General features: G+C 29.9%; 1 protein-coding gene across 3 annotated transcripts in view; it reads left to right on the forward strand.

Annotated features, from left to right (window-relative positions):
* Nucleotides 1–22,427, forward strand: part of LOC106477521 (HIV Tat-specific factor 1 homolog) — a 24,154-nt gene extending 1,727 nt beyond the window's left edge. For 2 of the 3 annotated variants that reach the window (XM_013938077.2, XM_022381465.1), the window contains exons 2-8: nucleotides 8,108–8,288; nucleotides 11,488–11,644; nucleotides 14,348–14,550; nucleotides 14,709–14,878; nucleotides 16,233–16,329; nucleotides 18,719–18,808; nucleotides 21,657–22,427. In XM_013938077.2, the coding sequence (XP_013793531.1) occupies nucleotides 8,121–8,288; nucleotides 11,488–11,644; nucleotides 14,348–14,550; nucleotides 14,709–14,878; nucleotides 16,233–16,329; nucleotides 18,719–18,808; nucleotides 21,657–22,112 (1,341 nt within the window). In that variant the 5' untranslated portion in view covers nucleotides 8,108–8,120 and the 3' untranslated portion in view covers nucleotides 22,113–22,427. Of the gene's footprint in view, nucleotides 1–7,875; nucleotides 7,965–8,107; nucleotides 8,289–11,487; nucleotides 11,645–14,347; nucleotides 14,551–14,708; nucleotides 14,879–16,232; nucleotides 16,330–18,718; nucleotides 18,809–21,656 lie in introns of those variants that run through there. The other variant, XM_022381464.1, reaches the window with a different exon arrangement.
* Nucleotides 22,428–23,136: the final 709 nt, after the last annotated feature.

The following is a 23,136-nucleotide window of genomic DNA, read 5'->3' on the forward strand; positions in this document are numbered from 1 at the left end:
TATATATATATATATATCCGTGTCAGTGTAAATTACTTGTACCTGACGATGACAAAACCTTGTAGAAACGTTGTACACTTGCTGTTATGTTAAAGTTTTGCTTCATTACCCATTCAAGCTGTCTCCAGCCATTACTGTTAAGGTTACTTGCATCAAAGTTATGTGACTTCTTTGTTCAATACTGTATATATATATATATATATCCGTGTCAGGGTAAATTACTTGTACCTGATGATGACAAAACCTTGTAGAAGCGTTGTACACTTGCTGTTATGTTAAAGTTTTGCTTCATTACCCATTCAAGCCGTCTCCAGCCATTATTAGTCTCAAAGTGGGTTCCTCGTCATCGAACCTTAACAGTGTCATGAAAGAAAGGGTTACTAGAATGGTGCCTGGGATGAAGTAGTTGTTGTACGAGGAGAAGTTGAAATCTCTCAACTTGTTTTCTCTGGGGATCTGATTGGGGTGTTTAAGATTGTAAATGGAATTGATAGTGTAGTTGCATCACCTTTTTTCATATTTAACAGTGAGAATAGTAGGACTAGGGGAAACAAATATAAATTTTGGCAATGTAGGAGTCATCTTCAGCTGAGACAGTTTTATTTTTCTAACAGGGTGGTTGGCCTCTGGAATGGGTTTTCTTTGAATGTTGTGGAGGAAGTAAATTTATGTGAGTTTAAATAAAACTTGATAAGTATATGAATAATGAGGGCTAACTTTAAGATTTAAAAAAATTATTATTAGTTTTAGTTTAGAGAATGGGACAGCCGAGATGGACCAATACTGGCAATAGGTACCATGTTGTCTCAAAACATTATGTTATGTTAAATTAATAGTACTAGTACTGCTTCTTTGCCTATCTTCACCTGATTGGTGAAGATAGTCGTACCATGTTTTCTGTGTAATCTAGGTTAGGTTGATCAAATTATGTTAGGTTAGGTTTGGTTAGTATGTAGCTCATTTAGTTACCACTACTAGCAATAGTAATATATAATGTTCACAATAATCATATATATAGAAAAACTGTAAATTATTTCACAAAAATCATGTATTGTTTTCATTTGGCTACATGCAGCACAATGTATAGTCATTACCACTTCACTATCTACACAGTATCCAGATATTTACCTTCTCATAATTTATTTTTTCATGATTGTACACCTACACTACTATGAACATTATTAACCTTTACCGCCAAAAGTGATGGAGCTTATGCTTTCACCCCTGTGTGTGTTTTTCAGCAAGATGTCTCATAAATGGCTGAATGGATTTGGACTGAAGTTGGTATACATTTGGACTATGACCCAAATTAGAAATGATTAGTTTTTGGAAGGTCAAAGTCATGCAAATTAAAAAATTCCGTATTTGTTAACATGGGGACTGGTTTTTCACTCTATGTTTGCTCTATAACTCAGTCAAAAGTGATCAGATTGTGATTAAACTTGGTGGACGTAAGTAGAATATTATTCCTCATTGTCCTGCCATAAATGGTCTGTATCTCTTGATAACGACAGACGTATGGACACATCTTTGTATTTTTTGATCGCCAAATATGATCAACACTGTATGGTGGAGGTATATGCTGTATGGAAGACCCCTCTTGTTGTGTATGTGACTATGTAGCTCAACTAAGTAAGTTAAAGCTACTAATACCTAAAATACCAAAACAGTCACATACATACATACTCAAAATTATAGATTGCCTAAATGACTATTGTGTAGTTATTTTCATATGACCATATGAGACATTCTTGTATATAGCCTCAGCTTAAAAACTGTAGGACCTCAAGAAATGTTTTACACATTGTTGCTCATAAGAAAATATAAATATCACTTTTTATTTCTTCCCATTGTGAAATAAAACAAAACTTAAAAATTGTAAACTTTTGAACAAGTCTTAATTTAATACTTCACTCTACAAACATGAAACTAGATCTGGAGGATTAGAGTAGAATTTGCTAATCAATTAATCATCAGGCTCATTAATGATTACATTCAACTAATCAGTTACTCTCACATGAGACTTGGATAGTTTGAATAATCAAAGATAGTAATAATTGGAAACTAATTTCCATTGGTTGATTATTTTTGTGCCATTAATATATTTAATTGTAATTTTGATTACTCAGTTATTTTATATGACACTAATTGATTAACTTAATGCTCACAGATAATTGATTATATTGATTGATCAAGTTAACTGTTTGAAAGCAATTTTATGTTGTTAATTTGAGTTATTTGAAAAATACTGAGTCCTATGTAGTTATTCTATATTCAAGCCTAATCCTGATTCAATTTCTAGTGATATTATAATAGAACAAAGACTTGACAACACATTTCACTGATTCACAGTCTCTATCACCTTTCAAAATATTCTTGGATGTAAGTCTATTATAGTCTTTATCCTTAAATAAATAGTACCTTGACATAATTCACAGTATTTTCTTTTTTGTGTGAATTTGATTGGTGTAAATGTTTTAATAATTTTCAACATTTCATGACAAAATTATAATTTTGAGGTTAATTCTCAGGACTATTCATATTTCAGTTGTGTGTATATGTTGGAAAAAACTAATACTAAAACACCATTTGTAAAAGAGCATTTATGTTATTTTTTTGTATTTGTAAGCATTTAACATTTTCATTATTGTAACTTGTGTAAGCTAATACAAACTGTGGATTTATTGTGCTATGCTGACATGAGCCATGATCTTAAATGGTAAAGAATTGGCTATTTAATTTATCACAATTTTCTCAAAGAATGTTTATATGCATTAAGATGCCTGCAGCAGTTCTTATTGTTCTCATTACCTCAAAAGGTAAACCCTTTACATTGGTATACCAGATAGTTATTTCTATGTTCAAGTTAAATATTTTATGTCAAACAGTTGTTTCTCACTAGGTGGCTGTATGTGATAATTTGCAAAAACTTGGAGGTATTTTAATTGTATGTACATATGTGTGAAAATCTGTAAATAAATTAAAAAGTAATTTCAATTTTAGTAGGTACTTTCAATGATCATTGGCAATTTTGTCAAAAGAATTGTAGTGAAAAATATTTTAAGCTTGTTCATAAAGTAAAAAGTTTTATAGCTTTTATCTCGTAAACACAACTGAACTTCTCGTATGTAGGTGTAAACAATATATAATAAAAAAAAATTAAATATGTGTGGACTTAAAAACATCTTCTACATCAGATGTTAGAGAAATAGATGGTTAATCAACCAGCTATATTAAACATAAGTCATAATGTGTATCTTAAAGCTTTACAAACATTTGAAGAATAATTCAACAACAAGTGTTAGGAATTCAAATGGATCTTCACAAGATAATGACATCAAAATAGTAAAATACATTGTGAGATTTAATTTTCAAAAAATATGTACCAAAATATTTGACCTCTCATTAATTTTGACAGCCACATCCCAGACAATTTTGTTGATTTTATAAGCATTGCTCTTCTTTAATCCTACATTTTAGCCACTCCATGAAATCTCATGCCTTTTCTTTTTAACAATTTGATAAATGTTTTTTGGCATCATAGAAATTTTAGTATTTAATGTTATATTCAGTGTCATAAAGATTTTAATGGAAAATCGTGGCATATTATACAGCATGCATGTACAATATACTGAAAGTTTCAAGGTGCTCCTCTGTGTACTTCATTATATATAATATGCATACGAAGATTGAAATCATCAGAACATATGTATACACACACACAGACATATATATGTTACGTCAAACTCGCTTCTTATTCTGGATGTTCAAAAGTTTGTTATTTTTAATATTTTCCTCTGATGTGCTTTAACATACTTTCATGTTTCAATTAATTTTAAGCTGATCTAACAAGATAATTTATTACTGTGATTAGTTATTGTTAACTAAAAGTTTGTTTTCTGTCCAAATGGAAACAATTTGTTTAAATATATCACTTTTTTTTAATAATTAAGATTATTAGATCCAAATTAGTAAAGATTTAATTAGGATTGTTGCTTTTTTATGTTCTGTTTGTAAGTCTGCATGATAAATGTTTTTTGATTTTTCTGTATTAATTCATGTAACATTTGATCAATTGCTAATTATGGTAATTACATCAACTTGTTTCCCTCGTTTTCCAAGGGTCTTGGGTTCAATTCCCATTGCCACCAAAATTGCTTTCTCTGATTTTGTTATGGTAAAATTATTGAGGCTAACTGCTACTGTAACTAATTTTGAATTGCTGACTAGAGGGGAGTTTGGCAGCACCCATCACCACCCTTTTTTTTGAACTGCTGACTAGAAGGAAAAGAACTGTCTAGTAGCATCTACCACTACATTTCTTTTTTTTTCTTGAACATCTGACTAGAGGGAAAATAACTGGTAGGCAGCACGCACTATAATTTGTTCTGTTACCCAATTCTTTAGTTTAATGATAGTCTGCATTGTAGTAATTTGTACAATGTTAAGCTACTCTTAAAGTTACACTGTTGGAGTTGTTTTATACTTTTATTTCTCACTAAACATTGTTAGGGAAAAATATATAAATTTTCACATAGTGGTGTCACACTTTTCAAGGAACTAGTGATGAAGCAAACAACTAGTTTTTGTGTGTTTTGTAAGCTATATTCTATCTTTAATATTAGTTTTATAAACAGTATTGGTTGGATTGCTTGATATATATATATATTATATTTTTATTATGAGGATTATTTTGTGTTTTTAGCTTAGTATATGGATTTAAGACTAACTTAAATCTCCTAAGCTGATTGAATCCTCAGATATTTTTGGGACTACAGCTAAATATATTACTAATAGCGAGGGTACACAGCTGATGAAACAATGCATTGTGCCCCATTCTAATCATTATAAGCAACAATGATATATTCAGTTGGCTATAATTGTTAGTGGGTTAAATTTTAGTTCTGATCTACAGTATAGGTAGTAGCTTACTTTGATCAGAAGTTAATGATAATTATTACTGTAACTAATACATTTAATTTGCCAATACTGTATGAGAGTATACTGTGGATTTTCACGCACAGTTGAAATTGTACTACAATGAATTTCTACTATTAGTTAGAAGGTTGTGTAAACACATGTCCAAATGTTAAGATGTTGCTGTCTGATTGCTAAAACTGATTACACATATTTTTTTTTCACTAAACATGGTTTAAGTGTTTCAATAGTATTTTTTATGTAATTCAAGATATTTCCTTTGTTTCTTTGCATAATTCATTAAGAATTTCAGTGCTATTTCATAATCAGCTTTATTAAATTTTTCAAAATGTTCATTAATCTCAGCTGATGAGCTATTTTTTGCATTAGTTAGAGTAAAATACCAGTTAACTTTAAAACTTTTGATTATTTCATAGCTAGTATATTTTTAGGTCATTTAGGATTAGTTTTGTCAGTTATAGATATTGTCATTGAATAGCTGTTTCATTTTCTCTTGAGTTAGAAGGGATCTGATTGAGGTGTTAAAATTGTTAAGGGAACTGATTGTATTCACCCATGATCATTTTTTGTACCAAATGGTGAGAATGGTAGGACTAGTGAATACAAATATAAATTTTGGCAGGATAGGAGTCATCTTCAGCTAAGACACCTTTATTTTTCTAACAGGATAGTTAGCCTTTGAAATGGGTTGCCTTCAGATGTGGTGGATGTAGTTAATTTAAGGCAGTTTAAAGGATGGTTTGATAAATATGTGAATGATAAGGACTAGCTTTGAGTGTGTTATTTTCATTTTAAAGTTTAGTGTAGTGGATGAGATGACCTAGATGAACTCAAAAGTAAACATATCATGCACATACTTAAATATCTTTTCGCCCCAGAAGATAGCGCTACATATCGATCCCTACTTTGGCATTGTGACTCATAAAGTTAAATGAAGCAGTCCAAATTTGCTAACCAAAGTAGGGATTGAAAATCGTTTTAAAATCTATCCAACTTGTATCAACTTTACATGCTTGTATACTTTTTTCCGTATTTATTTTGTTTTGGATAGTTCTTATAGCAGTTCCACAAATAACCAACAATTCCTACTTTCCATTAAAATTTTAATTTTTTTTCCTATTTATTGTACTTAAATTATGTTTGTTTTGTTAACTTTCATATTACCAACTTTTTTATATCATACACTACCAGTGAGTTTCACATTATGTTGAGTAGTTTTATGACCAAAACATTGAGTGAAATTAGTCACTAATTTTTACTCTAAAATCTATACAGGGGGCTCTCATATCAATTAGTGGGGATAGTTGCAATATTGATAGTATTTTTTTGTGTGACACATAATTAACCCTATCTCGATGGATCACATGTGAAAGGCCATGTAATCTTGTTTGTTGACTCCCATTAAAAATTTTATTGAACTACTATTTCATGAATTTATGTCAGTAAGTTTGGTATCAAACTGTAGATTATGATTCAAATTTTAGTATTATATCTTACTAAATTTTTTAATTTAAAAGTATATATTAAAAAAACACAGTTAAACATCAATTTTTGTGTGTCACATGATATGTTGAATACAGCACTGGTTCGAGTTACATGTTTGTGATGTCAAAATACTAAGTCTGTAGTTTTGTACCAATTAGGAACTCAAATTACCAATATTGACAATTTAGAAGATAAAATAAAAGCCTCTTATCATTTCAATTTGCTAAGATATTGCTCATGTAATAAATCAAACACAGTGGCACCCCACCCACATCTTTCCAATTTTGGAAATGCTCCCTTATATATACTTACTTCTATATATGACATGAGTAACCAATTGAAAGCTCAGAATGTCCCCCTAGTGGGTTTCTTAGCCATTTTGAATTCCTAGGATGCCATTTCTTTCAAACCAAGATTTTGAGGAGGTAGATTGTGTCTTTTGTCTGCTCGAAATTTCATATTTTTTGAGACTGAAATACAGCTTGGTTACTAAGCTTGATAAATATATAGTGGAATTATATTGTATTGATATTGTAATTTATGATTTTTTGGTTGTCCAAATGTATATATGAAACCTAAAAGATTTATTTCATTTCATATCTTCTATGTGCGAAATTTTAAAAGGCTTAACAACCTACGTCAAGCAGCAACCAAGTACAAAGGTCGTAACTAGAAGAGATAATTGTTTACTTTACTTGTTTATTTACTGTTCTGTGTTTTAAGAAAAATAAGTTTAAGAATTTATTTATAATTAGCATTAATCTATATACATAATGTATAATAATTGAAATGTGACTGTATTTTACAAAATAGTAGTCTACTAAAACACATTCAAGACAGGTTACTTTGTAAAGACTAAAGGTCAGTTTTATATTATTGGATGCGGTAACATGACTGCACGTGTTCTGCGTCATTGTAACTTCTGTATTGTTAGCCAGGCATGGCTGAAAGGTCAATATAAGAAAATAATAAATATATATAAATGTTTAATGTTATGAGATTTAAGCTATTTACATATTTATGTTTTCATGTTATAATTTGTTGTCATTCTAGAATGAAAAAGGCATAACTTATTTTAGTTCCCTAATTTTTTATGTTGGTTACGAGACCGGTCAAATCTACCAAACCTGTACAGAGATTCATTACAGAAAATAACAGATAAAATATAACATTTGATAACTATCTGGATAGTATAAAGATTTTGCGTGTGAAATTAGAAAATTTTCTGATGCATAAAAGTAGTTTAATCTTAAAATGAAAATTGCTTTTCATGTTGAATAGGCAATATGCAAAAAAGAAAAAAAACCATGAGAAAGGCATTGTTTTACAAAGCTTAAGACTTAATAAAAAAAAATATATTTTGTATGTGAAAGCATTGTGATATTTACTGATAATCTGCCAAATTTCATTAACAAACACTTACTAATTCAAAAGTTATAGCATGAAAACTACACCAAGCAAAAAATGGTTATGAGGTTGGTCCCAGAGACTGAGCCCATGCTGAAAGAGCTAAATACATATTTATCACTCTCAAAATATAGGTAAATCTCAAACTATAACTACTATTAAGTACAAAGTAGATAATATTTAAAGTGAAGTAAATGTTAAATTTATCTTTCTATTCTGTTTAAATTGGCAAATGAAGCTTGTACTTAATATAATGCACTATATCTGTTCACTTTAGACATAAGAAAAAAATGAGTGAAGATGATTTTGAAGCCCAACTTAAGCTAGAAAAGCTTGAAAAACAAAAACAAGAAACAGATTGGAGTTTACCTAGCCAGGGTGATCCCTACACATATGTTGATCCAACTGATGGAACTGTATTTGAGTGGGACAGTCAGAAAAAAGCTTGGTTTCCCAAGGTAAATCTGGAAACATTTAAAATATTTTAATATATTTTCTTTCTTTTTTTTTGAGACTATATTTACAAATAAACTAACCATTAGTTAAGGCAGTTCACAATATTAAAAGTTAACAAATTAGTTTTATAAATACATTGTGATTTTAGTAAATACTACAGTTACTAAAAATACTATTCTCTTATGTAAAACATAATTTTTGTATATTGTAATTATCAAAATTTCTTTAAAACTGTTGAAAATATTTTAAATTTTCTCTTACATTTTTGAAAGTCTTGGATGCTGGTAATATGACAGTACTTTGTGACCAGTAACATATAGTTAAAACTGCATAAGTGACAAAGATATCAAAATAAATAATAGGGTGAACAATTGTCTAATTTTTTATATTTTTATTTAAAGAAGGATGACATTTTGAACTAGCACTCTTCATCAGATTGTACAGCTTACAACAAAGGCACATGCCTTTAAATAAAAATATAAAAAACTTGGTGATTGTTCAAACAGTTATTTATTTTAGTACTTTGTGACCAAACAATTAATGGAATATTAATCTATTTTGAGTTGAACTAAAACTGGTCTTAAAAAGACAAAACATCATATAACTTAAAGAGGTTTTCAAACCATCAAACATAAAAGTTTCTCAACTGTTATAAGATTAATTTAAGGCTGATTATAATGATAGCCTAAATAAAGTAGTAGTAGTAAAAATATTAATTTTATATTTTTATTGTTTTCACAAAAATAAATTTCAGCATTAGAACATTTGCAAAGTTTGAACTACTTTCCAGTATGCCTTCTTAGTTGATAAAAATAATCGGAACATTACAGATTTAAGATTATTCAATGAAATTAGCACTTTTATGAAGAAATCTTTATTATTTACTGATATCTATGCATACTTTAAAGTAAACACATACATGCATTCCCAAGTTGTAAACAACTAATTAATACATATTACTTTGTACATAGATCTTATAATATATGATGTTTCTTATCAAATACATTTTTTTTGGTTTAAATACATTGTGTACATATACAATTGAGGATATGAAAGTGTTTAGCATTGATTAATAGTTTAAAAAAATCTTAATTGCAAGCATGTGATATGCTTGTCAAAGCTGTAGGCAACTGGATCAACATTTACCCTATCATGACCAGTGAGCACCTTTTGGGTGTTAAGTGGACAGCTGCACTTTAAATTTCAAAGAAAATAAAAGATAATTATTCTAATTATATTTCTGCAGTTTGAACTAAAAATAGTTTTGAATTGCTATTGTGTTACATATATTTAATGTAATTCACAAAGAAAAAATGAAAGAAGTTCCGGTATTCATTCCTCCACAACTCTGAAAAGTCTTACCTGTAAAAAAAACATCGATTTTTTTTAAATTTTTTACTCATCTAATAATGTATGTTTATATTTGCTAAAAAACTATTATGTCTTAAAGTATACTATTCATGCCTTATCTCTTGTGACTTTCTTTCTCTGTTAATTTTTTTGTTACTAGAGCCCTTTGTTGCTAATAATGCTCAGGCGCAAAAATAGCTATAACCAATGTTTAAGTATTATTGAATAAAGGAAATTAAAAACTATTCGTATCACTGAAGAGTAAATAAAGTGATTTGATAGTAATTTATGGTTTATCAAGGTGTTGACTATCCAGAGCTCCTTTAGGTGTGAACAAAGGAATGGGAAATTTTTTATAGTTTCTTCAGTTGTTCTTTTCATTCCTGAAAATAGTTTATGTTAAATTGTATCTGTTTGAAAGTTATTACAAAAAGTTTCTTCTGTGACAAAGCATGTGTTCAGTTTAGTAAGGTTTAATGAGTACAGTAGGCAACAGCAAAATATTCTGACAACTCAACTCCCTATTTATTGTTCATCATATTGAAACAATGCACATAGGTAAAATAATTTATTATTTATTGAAAATAAACTATACTAGACATAAATTAATCTGTACCAAGATTATTGTTAGTACAAATGTTGATATCTAGCCTGACATAGATAATGCTGATGCCTTGTCAGTTTTTACTGTATTTTTCATGATTTATAGTCAAAATTGGTGATTATTACTGTAAACAACAAAATGAAATATCAAAAGAAATATGTTAATTAATATCAATCAAATTATAACTGACTGTAAATATATAAAAGAAAGTATTTTTAATAGTTTTTCAAATCATTGGTCACATCAATATTTCTGAAATTTCACAAACTAAATAAATGATAGAAATACTAAATCAAATTGTATAAATATTTTTATCAGTGGTGCATGCGGTCAATCCAAGGGACTAATCTCATATATGAGAAGGAATATTGACAATAATTCTTAATTTACTACGTGTATCTTCATGACATGTGGCAAGCTTTTAATAAATATACAAGTCTGTTGTATGCATAAAATCAGATATATTACAGAAGTATGCATACTCATGATGTGTTGGTGAATTGACAACATCAGTCTGACTCACACTTTGACAAGTTGAAGTGCAAAGTGATGCTCATGCTAAGCATAAAAATATTTCTTGTCCATTGTACAGCTTGCATATTGCAATTGTGTGACTTCTACAACTTTCATAATATATACTTGCAGGTTTTTTTTTTTATATTCCTGTACATTGTGACTGGTATTTACTCTCTTCTACCATGAACTGTTGCTAAACCAGCAATGTAAGGTAAATTCAGAAGCTAATAACTCTGACATCAAATACATAATACCATGTTGAATGATACTTTGTTAAAGGTCATGTCATGTACACTTTGACTTTGTCCTTTGCACATATGGTTAAGTCAAAACTACATACAGTTTATTGATATTCATAAAATAAGTATTTTCATTGTGAGAAGTAAAAAATTCAGGGGATATCACAGACACTTTCTGTTTAAAAAAGATTTTTTTTATTTTCTGGTGTTACTTTTTCATGCGAGTTCATATTTTGGGAAGTTTTATCCTACTCTGAGAGAAATGCCATGAAGTTGAAATAATGTACTACACAAGTTCCTCCCATCTAACATTCAGGTCTGTACATGTATCTTGACAAGTACACTGCTTTTACAAAATCATGAAAAGGATACTTATAATTTTAACAGAAAGCATACATCAAAAGGAAATCTTGCTTCATGTTTAACCCAAGCATTGTGGATCTTTCTTGAACTTGTAATTCCTATAAGAGTTATTTTTCTCCTTTCTGGCAGATTGACGATGATTTTATTGCAGCTTATCAAGCAAATTATGGTGTCAGTGAAACCTCAACATCACAAAGCCAAGATGCATTATCTACCACGTCTACATTGTCTGACATCGATTCACAAGAAATAGCTGGAAAAAAGAGAAAAGCCAATAATGAACCAGGTTGAATTAAAATATCAGTCACTTTATATAAATGATTCTGAAAATAGTTTCCAGTGTTAATATTTATAAATTTTTCTTTTATAACTATTCTCTACATTAAAGAGATTTCATGATAAATGATAGTAGTTAATTTGATATATATATAAATGATTATGAAAATAGTTTGGGATGTAAATATTTATAGACTTTTCTCTTTTATCACTTGATCTCCATGATAGATAAGGGTCATGATAAGTGTCATTTTATTAAGTTGAAAAGTATTCTTCTACAGTTTGAAAAATCTAACATTATCTTGAAGCTTGCTAAGGATTGAAGTAATCCATGCAAAACATTATTCATAGTCAGCATTATAAGTTTTCTATTGAATAGGATGGATTTTATTTTCTAAAATTAATTTCTTCATTTGATATGCTTTGTCTTATGTCTTCCCATTTTTGGTATATGCATAGTGAAATTTTATTCAAACATTTAAATAACAATGGTTGCAAAATAGCAAAATGTAATTTTTTGCTTCATGCCAGTGCTGGAATAATGCTCTTGATATGGAGATCTTGTTTGGGAATTGAGCCCTGATACCTTTGGTCTCAGAGCACCAATGTGAGCAAAGCCCTGTGCTTAACATCCTCTCAGGACAGACTTCTAAGCACCCTGATTTGTCATCTTGCTCCCAGCTTGGTGTCATTCCAACCCTTATGACTATCTGGGTTGAGAAAATTGTAAATCAGACTGTCATACCTTGTGCATCAGTTGGCCTGATGTTATATATACGTTGTTAGCTAGAGAACAGTTGAAATGTACATAGTAAGACTTGAAGATGAGCCTTTATTCTCAGAATAATAATATGAGGTCAGGGTCTTGTGTTCAAGATAGATCTCTTAACCTCATAATTTGTTACAGTTTATGTTAGACAATCCAGCTCAACTCGTTTAATTAGATCCCAAATAGTTTTTGTGACTTTTCATGATTAAGCCATGAGTTACATGGAGTAAAGACATTTGAGGGTGAAGTTAGTTACTGCTTACCTGTTGCACGAACTTCCTGTACCCTTCAAGTAATAGCTGAACTAAACAAGTTTGCACTTAATGTATTTAATGAACTTATATATGTTTATATTTATTTCTGATAGTTTCAGACTACACTACTCACCTCCCCATAGATCAAATTGATAGTACCTTGGCACTATTGATGGAAAGTTTTTGTGCATATACCAAGCCTTTTAACAAGCTGTCACTCCTACATGGAATAGAGTGAACTGTACTAATCTGTGAGGCAGTAGCATTAGACTATACCCCTGCACCAATAAAAGGATAACACATCCTCCTTATGATTGAATCTTTAGTAGGAGTTAATTAATGTTTTAGTATCTTCTCATAATGTTATGACAACTATAATGTAATTAATGATAAAAAAATATGTTTAGTTTAAATATTTAAATTAGGGACATGGAAATTCTATGAGAAGCAGTGCCTCACCCCATGAGCTGCCACTGTGGAATGTTCAGTTTCATCAACAGAAATACTGTTTGGCTAATAAAATTACTATAAATTAGAGAAACATCTGACAGAATTAAACTTTGAAACCCAACTTTTATTTGTAACTTCTAAAATTTTAACGAATGGTTAAAAAAATGAAACAAACAATATTTTTCATCGTGGTAAAAGTAAAGCTAGAGTGTTCTGAAGTTATGACAAACACATAAATTAATACAATTCATACAGATTCAACAGAAAATGATGTGTTTAAATATGCTAGAGCAGTATAAGTAAATCTCAGTTTCTTATATAATAACCTTTGTAAGATAATTCATTTTCTTGAGGTTCATAAAAATATTTTCGAAACATACATGGTAATAAGTTGAATTGAGCAATTAGAGGACTCTGAAACTTGGATAGTTGGAATAATCAAAAATAGATAATTCATGGAAACACTAATTTCGATTCAATTAAACTGAACAACCTTGAATTAATCAAGTATAATAATGAGAAATCATAATGGCAATATTTCAGTTAGTTGATTATTTTTGTGGTACTGTTTGATTTAAATATAATTTTGATTAATCAGTTATATTACATGTCACTAATCAATGTAATAGATACTCATAGAGAATTCATTCATCAAGTTTATCACCAATCTCTAGTAACAAGCAATATTTTACACAATATGTATTAATGATTTTTCTCCTGTGTTCATTTTTTGACCAAGACCTATGAGACTTTCTTGTTTTACAGTGTATTGTATAGTGTAATTGCTTGTATTCATACATTTGCCCATTATAGACATTTTTTCTTAAGGACACCTCACCTAACTTTAAAAAAGTAAGTGAATTAAATGTTCACCAGTCTATATGTAATTATTTCTTTAAATATGATACTATCTAAGTAAAAAACTACTGTTCCAACTCTTCATGAAAAAAACTTCTCTCAAGAATATATCATAAGAAATTATTTATCCTACCAAATTACAAACATATTAAATCTTTACACAAAAACGCTTGTTTAACTCAAACTTTTAACCTACAGATAATGTTTGTATCAGAGCAACTAAGAAACTTTTTTGTTTCCTTGCCATTGGTGTAATATACAGTAATGTAATGTGTCTGAAAAAGAAACCAGCTACAAGCCTTAATAAATAAAACTAATGCTGGTTACAAAAATCGTAAAAAAAATTTAGTGATTTTTAAAGCCTTTTTTTTAATTCCTTCAGGCTGGTTTGATGTGGACGAGGCTCATAACACCAATGTATATGTGGCAGGTTTACCTCTTGACACCACAGAAGAAGAGTTTGTTGAGGTGATGAGTAAATGTGGACTAATAATGAAAGACCCTGACAGGGGCCTTTATAAGATTAAACTCTACAGAAATCCTGATGGCTCTGTGAAAGGTGATGCTCTCTGTTGCTACATAAAGGTACTTGCTTTTTTTTTCTCATCATAAATAATGATTTACTGCAGTTCTGTTCAAGGTACATTTGGCTTTAATGTATTCAGTTAGAGTAATTATAAATGAAGCTATAAATTATTACAGTTCAACTGTAAGTTATATGTGGTATTTTGTTCTTCCCACAGGTTGAGTCGGTTGATCTAGCACTGAAGATCCTGGATGGCAGTAGAGTTAGAGGGCATGTTATCCATGTAGAGAGGGCCACATTTCAGATGAAAGGGAAGTACGATCCAAGCAAGAAACCTAGAAAGAAGAAATCCAAAGAAAAAGAAAAACTGAAAAAAAAATTGAACAAGTACGTAGAGGTGACGTATTTCTGAAGTTGGGTGTGCATATTTCAACAAAGAAGCTCCATAGACATTTTATGTACATTTGCATTTGGAAACATTGAGTTATCTGTTCACAGCATTCATTTACCAAATCATTATTATTATTTTTTTATTTATCAAGGACTTTCAGTTAAGTCTAAAAATGTTTTTAAACTAACATTTGATGTATTTAGGTGATGTAGGATTTTACTGTTGCATTTGTCAATAACATCTCAATTATTATTATGGAAACATTAATTAATAATATTTTTATCATCATTATTATTCTAAAAACATAAAACCATTTACACCATGTATATAAAGTTAAACAGGTTAGGAAGTCATCTGTCATCATTAATAAGTTTTCTTACTATTTACTCTTTCATTACTGAGTGATTTTTTTTTATGTTCTCATAACCACTAAACTTCATGTCAATGCCAATAATCTTGTTACAGGGAATAATAAGACTTTGATTATGGAGTTCTAAAACGTTTTCAAATTCCATATCATTAGCATTTTGAAATTGACCAGTTAGCAAAAATATTGGAACAGCTTCACCCGTTGGCCAGTAAGTGTCATATCTTTATAGAAAATGGAAAAAGAAATTAATAAACACAAAAGTAATTAGTGTTTAACAAATCAACAAGCATGGCCAAGTCTGCAAAAATATTTTCTTATATGGTCTGGCTTTTTTTTCTTTTGTGGTTAGTTTATTACAAAGAAACATTAGAAGAGCTTGATAGGGAACAAAAACATGAAATATAAATTAAATACAAAAATAATACAGTAACCAAAATTCAGAACAAAATTGCAAATACTTTACATTTGTGGACTTGCATATCATTATGTTGAACTAAGAATTCTCATTAAGGCCCATTTAATGTCTGTTTATAAAATTTGCCATGGAATATCACAGCTGATGACACTTGCTACCACCTAAATTAATAATGATTAGTAATTATATGCATTAATTTTGGGTTATATTCAGTGTGTGTCTTTGTGGTGTATTCTTGGAATCATTTTCCAGTTGTAGTTCAGAATTTTTTCAGTTGCATAAAAATATTTTGTGAATGTGATACAATATGAAATTTGATTTCTAGCTAAAAGCAAACAGTTAGTTGTGTTACCAAACAATACATTATCTCGTAACATGAAAGTTGTCATGACTTATCACACCAGGGTAATATACCTGGTTAAATATTAAGCACTTGCTGGAGGTAGAAGTAAAAATCAATGTTCCAAATCAATTTTGACATTAAAGGGTATTTTATATTCTGTGGGAAAAAATACTTTGAAATCCACCCCCCATATTTGAAAATGTATTGTTGTTTTTTCTGAAGATTATTTGATTGGAGGCCAGAGATGCTACGTGGACAGAGGCTAAGATGTGAACGGGTTGTGGTCATAAAGAATATGTTTGATCCAAAAGAATTTGAAGTAAGTAAACATTTTGCTTCGTACATGTAACAAAACTTTATTTTTAAGTTATCTCATATATAATTTTGTGGAGAAATATTCACATTTATAGGTCAGTTGGAACCTGCTGAGCACAATAGTAGACAAATGAAGATACTATGGAATGTGAACTTGTAAGGCTAAACATCAGGAATTCCTGTAAGCTTTGAATCTAGTTGCAATTGAAACTCTCTAAAGACCAATGCACAAAAATATGGCCAGAAGTTTTGTAAGCTATGAATAAATAATGGTATGTGTAAAGGTCATTTAAGTTTCAAATTAACATCAATACATATGTTTGCAAAAGGCATAAGGCTACAAGTACTTAAAGATGTCTATGAAACTGCATGAGCTGGGACATTAACACAAAAGTAAATTAAGAAAACATTATTAGCTTAGTAATCATAGAATTACATGTGAAAATCTCAGCTAAAATACACATATAATAGCAGGTTTGGAGATTGTGTGAACTATAAACTTGAAAATGTAGATGGATGTGAATATCTTTATTATTATTATTATTATTAACTAACTGAGGGTACCTATTAAGGAAGCAAAAAGGGCAATGTTAGATAATGTTTCCCTTTCTTCTTTCCATTATTATATCCTAATAGCCTCATTAGATGCTAATTGCATATACTGATTTGTGGAATTTATAATTGACTCATTTAACTGATTAAGTACTTTTGTCTTTAAATTTAAAACCAAAAGTGCATCAAAAAATGGAAGTGTGCCCTATTTCAGGGTTTTTTTTAATCTATTCTCAGGACCAAGTATACCATTGGATAATTTCCAGTTGCCCTACAAGAAATTACTGTAATCAAGGCAGCAACTGTGGGTGATGGAAGCCAAAAGTATAAAAACGTTAGGATGTGCACTTTTTATCCCCTTGGGCAAAATTCCTAAAACAAAGTAGCTCATGTACACTGTTGGACAGTTTCCAATTACCGTTTAAGAATTATAGTAATTGAACCAGCCAACTCTGGATGACGGGTGCTAACGTACATACACATACACAATGGATTATCTTTATAGTAAGATACACAAGTAGATTTGAAGTCGTGAAAATTTCTACATGAATATGCACAGAAGTGCATGTATAAATTATGTTACCCATTACACTGACAGACAGACAGAAGTCTTCTAAAATGTGAACCCATATCAGTCAGCTGTGAACATATGAGATGGACATGAAATTATTAATTGTAAACATATATGAAACTGAACTTTGAAAAAATGTGAAGAAATACAAGTAAACTGATTGACTCTAAGATTTCATGTAGATTGCAAACACTGTATATGACTTGACAGTAAGACAGTTTCAAGCCCACCATATAGTGAGTAGTTTAATTGTCTTAAGGTACCTTGTTTACTTAATTTGATGTAAGATTTAGTAAGATATGTAGCTAACTCTAAACTCACATGTTTTCTTCTTTGTCAAAGATGTTTTTCTGTTCCTTTTTTTTTAATTATTATTTCATAAGATTAGGGTTGAAACTTTTTATTCTTTGTTTGATTGTTTTACATTTTTGCCTGAGTATACAAATAAAAAGACTTTGAAATAGGGCAAATTTCCACTTTTTGATACACTTTTGGTTTAATTCTAAAGACACAAGTACTTAATTAATCAAATGAGTCAATTTTTACCTAACACAAAACATGGTATGCAATTTGCATTTACTGAGGTCATTAGAATTTAATTGATGCTTCTGAAAGATTATGATTTTTTTTGTAAGTCTCTGTATTATAAGTTAAACTGCAGGCTACTGTAATAAGGTAGCATGTAAAATTCTTCCTTTGTGAATTATTTTTGTAATTAATTTCAAAGATGCATTGTGCTTAAAGTATCTTTATGAGCAAGTTTACAAACAGAAGAGATTTCATTGTTGGGATAGTAACTGCAGTTATTGTTTAGTATTTTATGTTGTTGGTAAATTAAACAAAACTTGCTTACCATCAACTGCTTACATGTCAAAATTAGTTTAAAATAGGGATTGGATTAGGACAAAAAACTTGATTGTGGTGACCAGGTAAATGTGAAATTCCAGCCCATTGTTGTGTGAGTGTGTGTACAGCCACTGAACTGTTGTTGTTGTTTTTCTCTAATCAATGCAGTAAATAACCAAGTTGTATGTCTTCAGGATATTTGTGAGCTATATGTCAATCTTGAAAAATTTATTCCGTAAAAGCTCAACTAGCTAACAATACTGTTTATTTCAGAAATTTTTTTGTTTGTTTAGCGTGATCATATTAGTATTTACAGACTTGCATACATCTGTACATGACACACACACATTATACGTATTTCTTGTGCCGTGAGCATAATGTATTATTCTGTTGAAATTTTCTCTGGTTTTCTTTTGACTGCTAGGTTGATGCTACATTAATTTTGGAGTACCAGAAAGATCTAAGAGATGAGTGTTCCAAATGTGGGGAAGTGAAAAAAGTCACAATTTATGATGTGAGTGTGAACCTTTAAGAGAGTTACTTCTTTTTTAGTGTATTTAGTGTCTTAAAATACATTATCAGAAATTTGGTCAAATATGATTAGTGCAACTACTATGGCATTTGATAATTTGTTTCACGTAAAACATTATTTTCATGTTGCAGGACCACGTATGTAACTAGAAGGTTCCATCATATAAAAAGTTTGAAAAACAAATAATTTATGAGTTCAAGGTAAAAGCAGTGAAGATACAGATATATATACTTTAAAAATATTATCATCATATTTAATTTCACCACCAATAAAGAAAGGTCTCCTGTCTGCACTGGAGCTAATGTGTTTAATCACATTTTACTTACTTAAATGGTCCTATTGATTTTCCAAGTACTGTAGTTTTACATATCCACATCACAAAAAAAAGATTGTTTTTCATATCTAGAATAATAAAATAGTGTCTGTGTGTGTGACCACCATAGCTCCAAGAGGAAAGAACCTAAAGACCTGAATCTTTGCATGCATCCTAAGGGGATTCTGAGAGTGTACCCCTGGGTATTACTTTTTAAATTTGACTCAAAAAAATGTTTGCAAATGTTTTGCCCTTGAAGCCCCATAATTCTACTTCCTGAAGGGTCTATAGAAAAGTATTAATGTTTTTCTCTAATTCTCACTTACTGAATGAACAATATGAGGAGAATTTCTGCCAACTACTCTTTACTCTTTTTTCAACACAAACATGGGAAGAAAAATACTGATCTGAGAATTCAAAAAAGTTGAACTGAACTAAGTATAGGAAACAGCAACAAACAACAGGAAGAAAAATACGAATTTGAGAATTTGGAGAATGAAAATAATTCAAATAAAAACACAAACATAAAAAAAAATGAATCTGAGAAGCTAAATTAAAACTATTTGCTTTTGAAAAGAGTTGAATTAAATTTGGGAAATGGCAACAGACAAATAAATTAAAGAATTGGTGCATTGGGGTAGCTATAGAAGTAATTAAGATAGTATAGACAGTTGACTGGTACGTTGATGTCCCTGTAAATCATAAGGAACCTTAGAATCCCACAGCAGAGTGTGGGTATTTTATGTTAGTTATAAATAAATCACCAAAGTACAGTGTATACAGGTATCTCAAGAATGCTGTGTTTATGGTAGAAGAATATTTTACAAGATCATTGAAGGTTATAAACTCTTTCTTATTTAATAAATTTGAAAACGTAATAATAATAAATATTTGTGAACTGGACTGCATTTATAGATGATGCTATAAGTATTTCTATTGCATGAAATTTAATGAAAAATTTGTAAAAAGTTATTGCTATTACTACTTTTATTTATAACAGTAAAAATCATACTTCTGAATAGAAGCTTGAAGGTTTTTTTAAATTTAGTAATAGAATGATGTGACATTTGGTAGACTTTTAAAGACTGTTAACCCTATCTTTATGGGTCTTCCTATGGTCATGGGTCAAAGGCCATGTCATCACATTTGTAGACATCACATTCAAAATTTTATTGAACTAATATTTTATAAACATCTGTCAATAAGTTTAGTAAGAAATTTTAGTATTATAAATTAGTTAATTTCTTAATTTAAAAGTAAATATTAAAACAAAGTTCCAAGAGGAAAGAACCTAGAAACCTGAAATTCTGCACCCATACTAAGTGGACCCTGAGGGTCTATACCTAGGTATTATTACTTCTCCACGTGCATGCGCACATGCACGTGCACATATTTTTAATGAGGGAAGCTAGCAAAAACTATATAGAAAAGAAGTGGTTCTTTATATTACAAATTATAGATATAAATCACAGACAGGCACGTACACATCTTTTTAATGAGCCTTATATAACAACTTCTAATTTATAGAAAAGCCAGTGTATTTTGGTAACAACAATGGCTTTTATATCATGTTGCTTAGCAATAAAAGTATAACCTAATATTGTTGCTAAGAGGCTATGTGCTGAAAGTACAAAATGAAATGTATAAACTACAAAATTGAAAAAAATATTTATTGTTTTCTAATTTAGAGGTTCCGTTAATTAAAAAGGTTTGTGTTTTATTATCTGTTTTTATTATTTAAGTTTAAAATCAGAGGACAAGTCACAGGGAAGGTTACTTTTATAAGCAGGCCACATCACATAAAGGAGCAACAAAAGTATACAGGTTATACTTTCATGCTAAAGTGGGTTCAGAATACACACACTAACATAGTCATCTAGAATAAACAAACCTAATAACCCGAGCGAAGCCGGTACTTTTGCCAGTAATAAATATATATAAATGTATAATGTTATAAGATTTTAGCTTTTACACTACACATTTGTGTTTTCCTGTTATAATTTGTAGTCATTCCAGAACAAAAAAAGCATAACTTGAATTTATTTTCAAATTTTTTATGGTGGTTATGAGGCCAATCAAATTGACCTAACCTGTGCAGAGGTGCAATAGTGAAAATACCAGATAAAATTTAAAGTTTTTTTTCTAAAAAACATTTGATAATTACCTGGAGGTTATAAAGATTTCACAGGTGAAATTTGAAAACGTTCTGATGCATAAAAGTATTTTTAATCTTAAAATCAAAATTACTTTGCAATTACTTCAGGAGAAAATCTTTAATTAAAAGATCTTAATAGTTAATTTAAAAACCTGATATTTTGTGTACGTAAGCCTTCTAGGTTTGTAGTTTCAACATACAAAGGTTATAAGAAGAAGAAGAAAAAAAAATATATATATATAATCATGTAAAATTTATGTAATTTGTAAATTCATAAAATAATTACCATTTGGATAACTAAACTGCCTATGTTATGAGCTATATAAAATTACCACTGCAATATATATATTCCTTTTTTAAAGCGCCACCCTGAAGGAGTAGTGTTGGTTACATTCAAAGAGCCAGAAGAAGCAGACCAGTGTATAGCACTTATGAACAAGAGATGGTTTGCTGGAAGGCAACTATCTGCAGAAACCTGGGATGGACGCACAAAGTACACAGTTATAGAAACTGAAGATGAAAAAAAAAAGAGGTTAGAAACATGGGAAGGTTTTCTTGAAGGTGGAACTAAAACAGATAAACCAGTGCAAGAAGAATGTAGTGTAAAAATGGAACCAATTTTAAAAGACCAACCAAGCACAGAACAGCAAGCATCAACTTTAGAAACAGCAGAAAAAGAGGTTGTTGCTGATAAGCTAAATGATGGTTTTGATAATCTGCAACCAGATACCAACCAGTTGGTGGAAAATGAAGATGGAAATATAACACCAGAAGCAGATAGTGAAGGGGAATGGGATGCCACACCACCAAGCAATTAAAAGAGGGGTTTGAGTGATGAAAGTTAATAAGTTGGCCATGATTTGCTTCATCTCTTGTGTAAATATACATATATGATACCTGAAACTTTTGCTCAGTTTTAAAGAGCATTGATGTATTTAATACAAGCATCAGTAAACAAATTACAACTTGTATTTACGTGTTTTTCCACCAGAAACTCATTAGTTTAATTTCACTATGGCACTAACATTTTGTTCTTGAAAAATGAAATTCATAATTGACAGTGTTTCATTAGGTAATATAAGTATCATCAGAGGACAAATCTTTTGAGTAAAATATTCTTTTTTTCTCTTTTATTTTATTTTATTGTTATAAATACCCTTGAGAACTCAATATGCAGATATTATTTCTGTAGATTAATACTACATTTCTCTCACTTTAATTAAAGGATTACAATGGAACTTAATACTTGGTAGAGATTCCAGATATGTGTACAGTACTGCAAATGTGGCAGCACTAAACTCTAAAAGGGGCATGTTCCTGTGGCAATAGATAACAAAGTTTCTTTTTGCAAATGGTTTGCAATTTTCAGCAGAAATATTTGAATGAAAACATTTATTATAATAAATAATGTTAAAACTCAAAACTTAAGTTCATGAGGGATCACTGAAAAGATCTGTTCTGATACAGCTCAAGCCATAACCAATCCAAGTTAAACAAATCTGTAAATATGTAATCTATACATGTGTTAGAAAACCTTTCAAATTTGGTGCTTCACATACTTAATGAAATGTTATTTTATAAATTTGTTGCTGGGCTGACATGACAAGTAGGATAATAGAAATATATAGAGAAGTGGGAGAAGATTATTGAAAATATTTTAATAATCCCACTTCTCTATACATTTTGAATTTGACTTTCCTACTTGTCATGTCAGTCCATCAATAAACTTACAAAGTAATATTTTCATCGAGTGTGTGATACACCAAATTTGACAGGTTTTCTAACACCTGTGGAGATTACATATTTACAGATTTGTTCAACTTAGATTAGTTATGAGTTATA

Source organism: Limulus polyphemus, unplaced genomic scaffold (assembly GCF_000517525.1).
Source record: "Limulus polyphemus unplaced genomic scaffold, Limulus_polyphemus-2.1.2 Scaffold166, whole genome shotgun sequence".
Taxonomy (NCBI): Eukaryota; Metazoa; Arthropoda; class Merostomata; order Xiphosura; family Limulidae; genus Limulus; species Limulus polyphemus.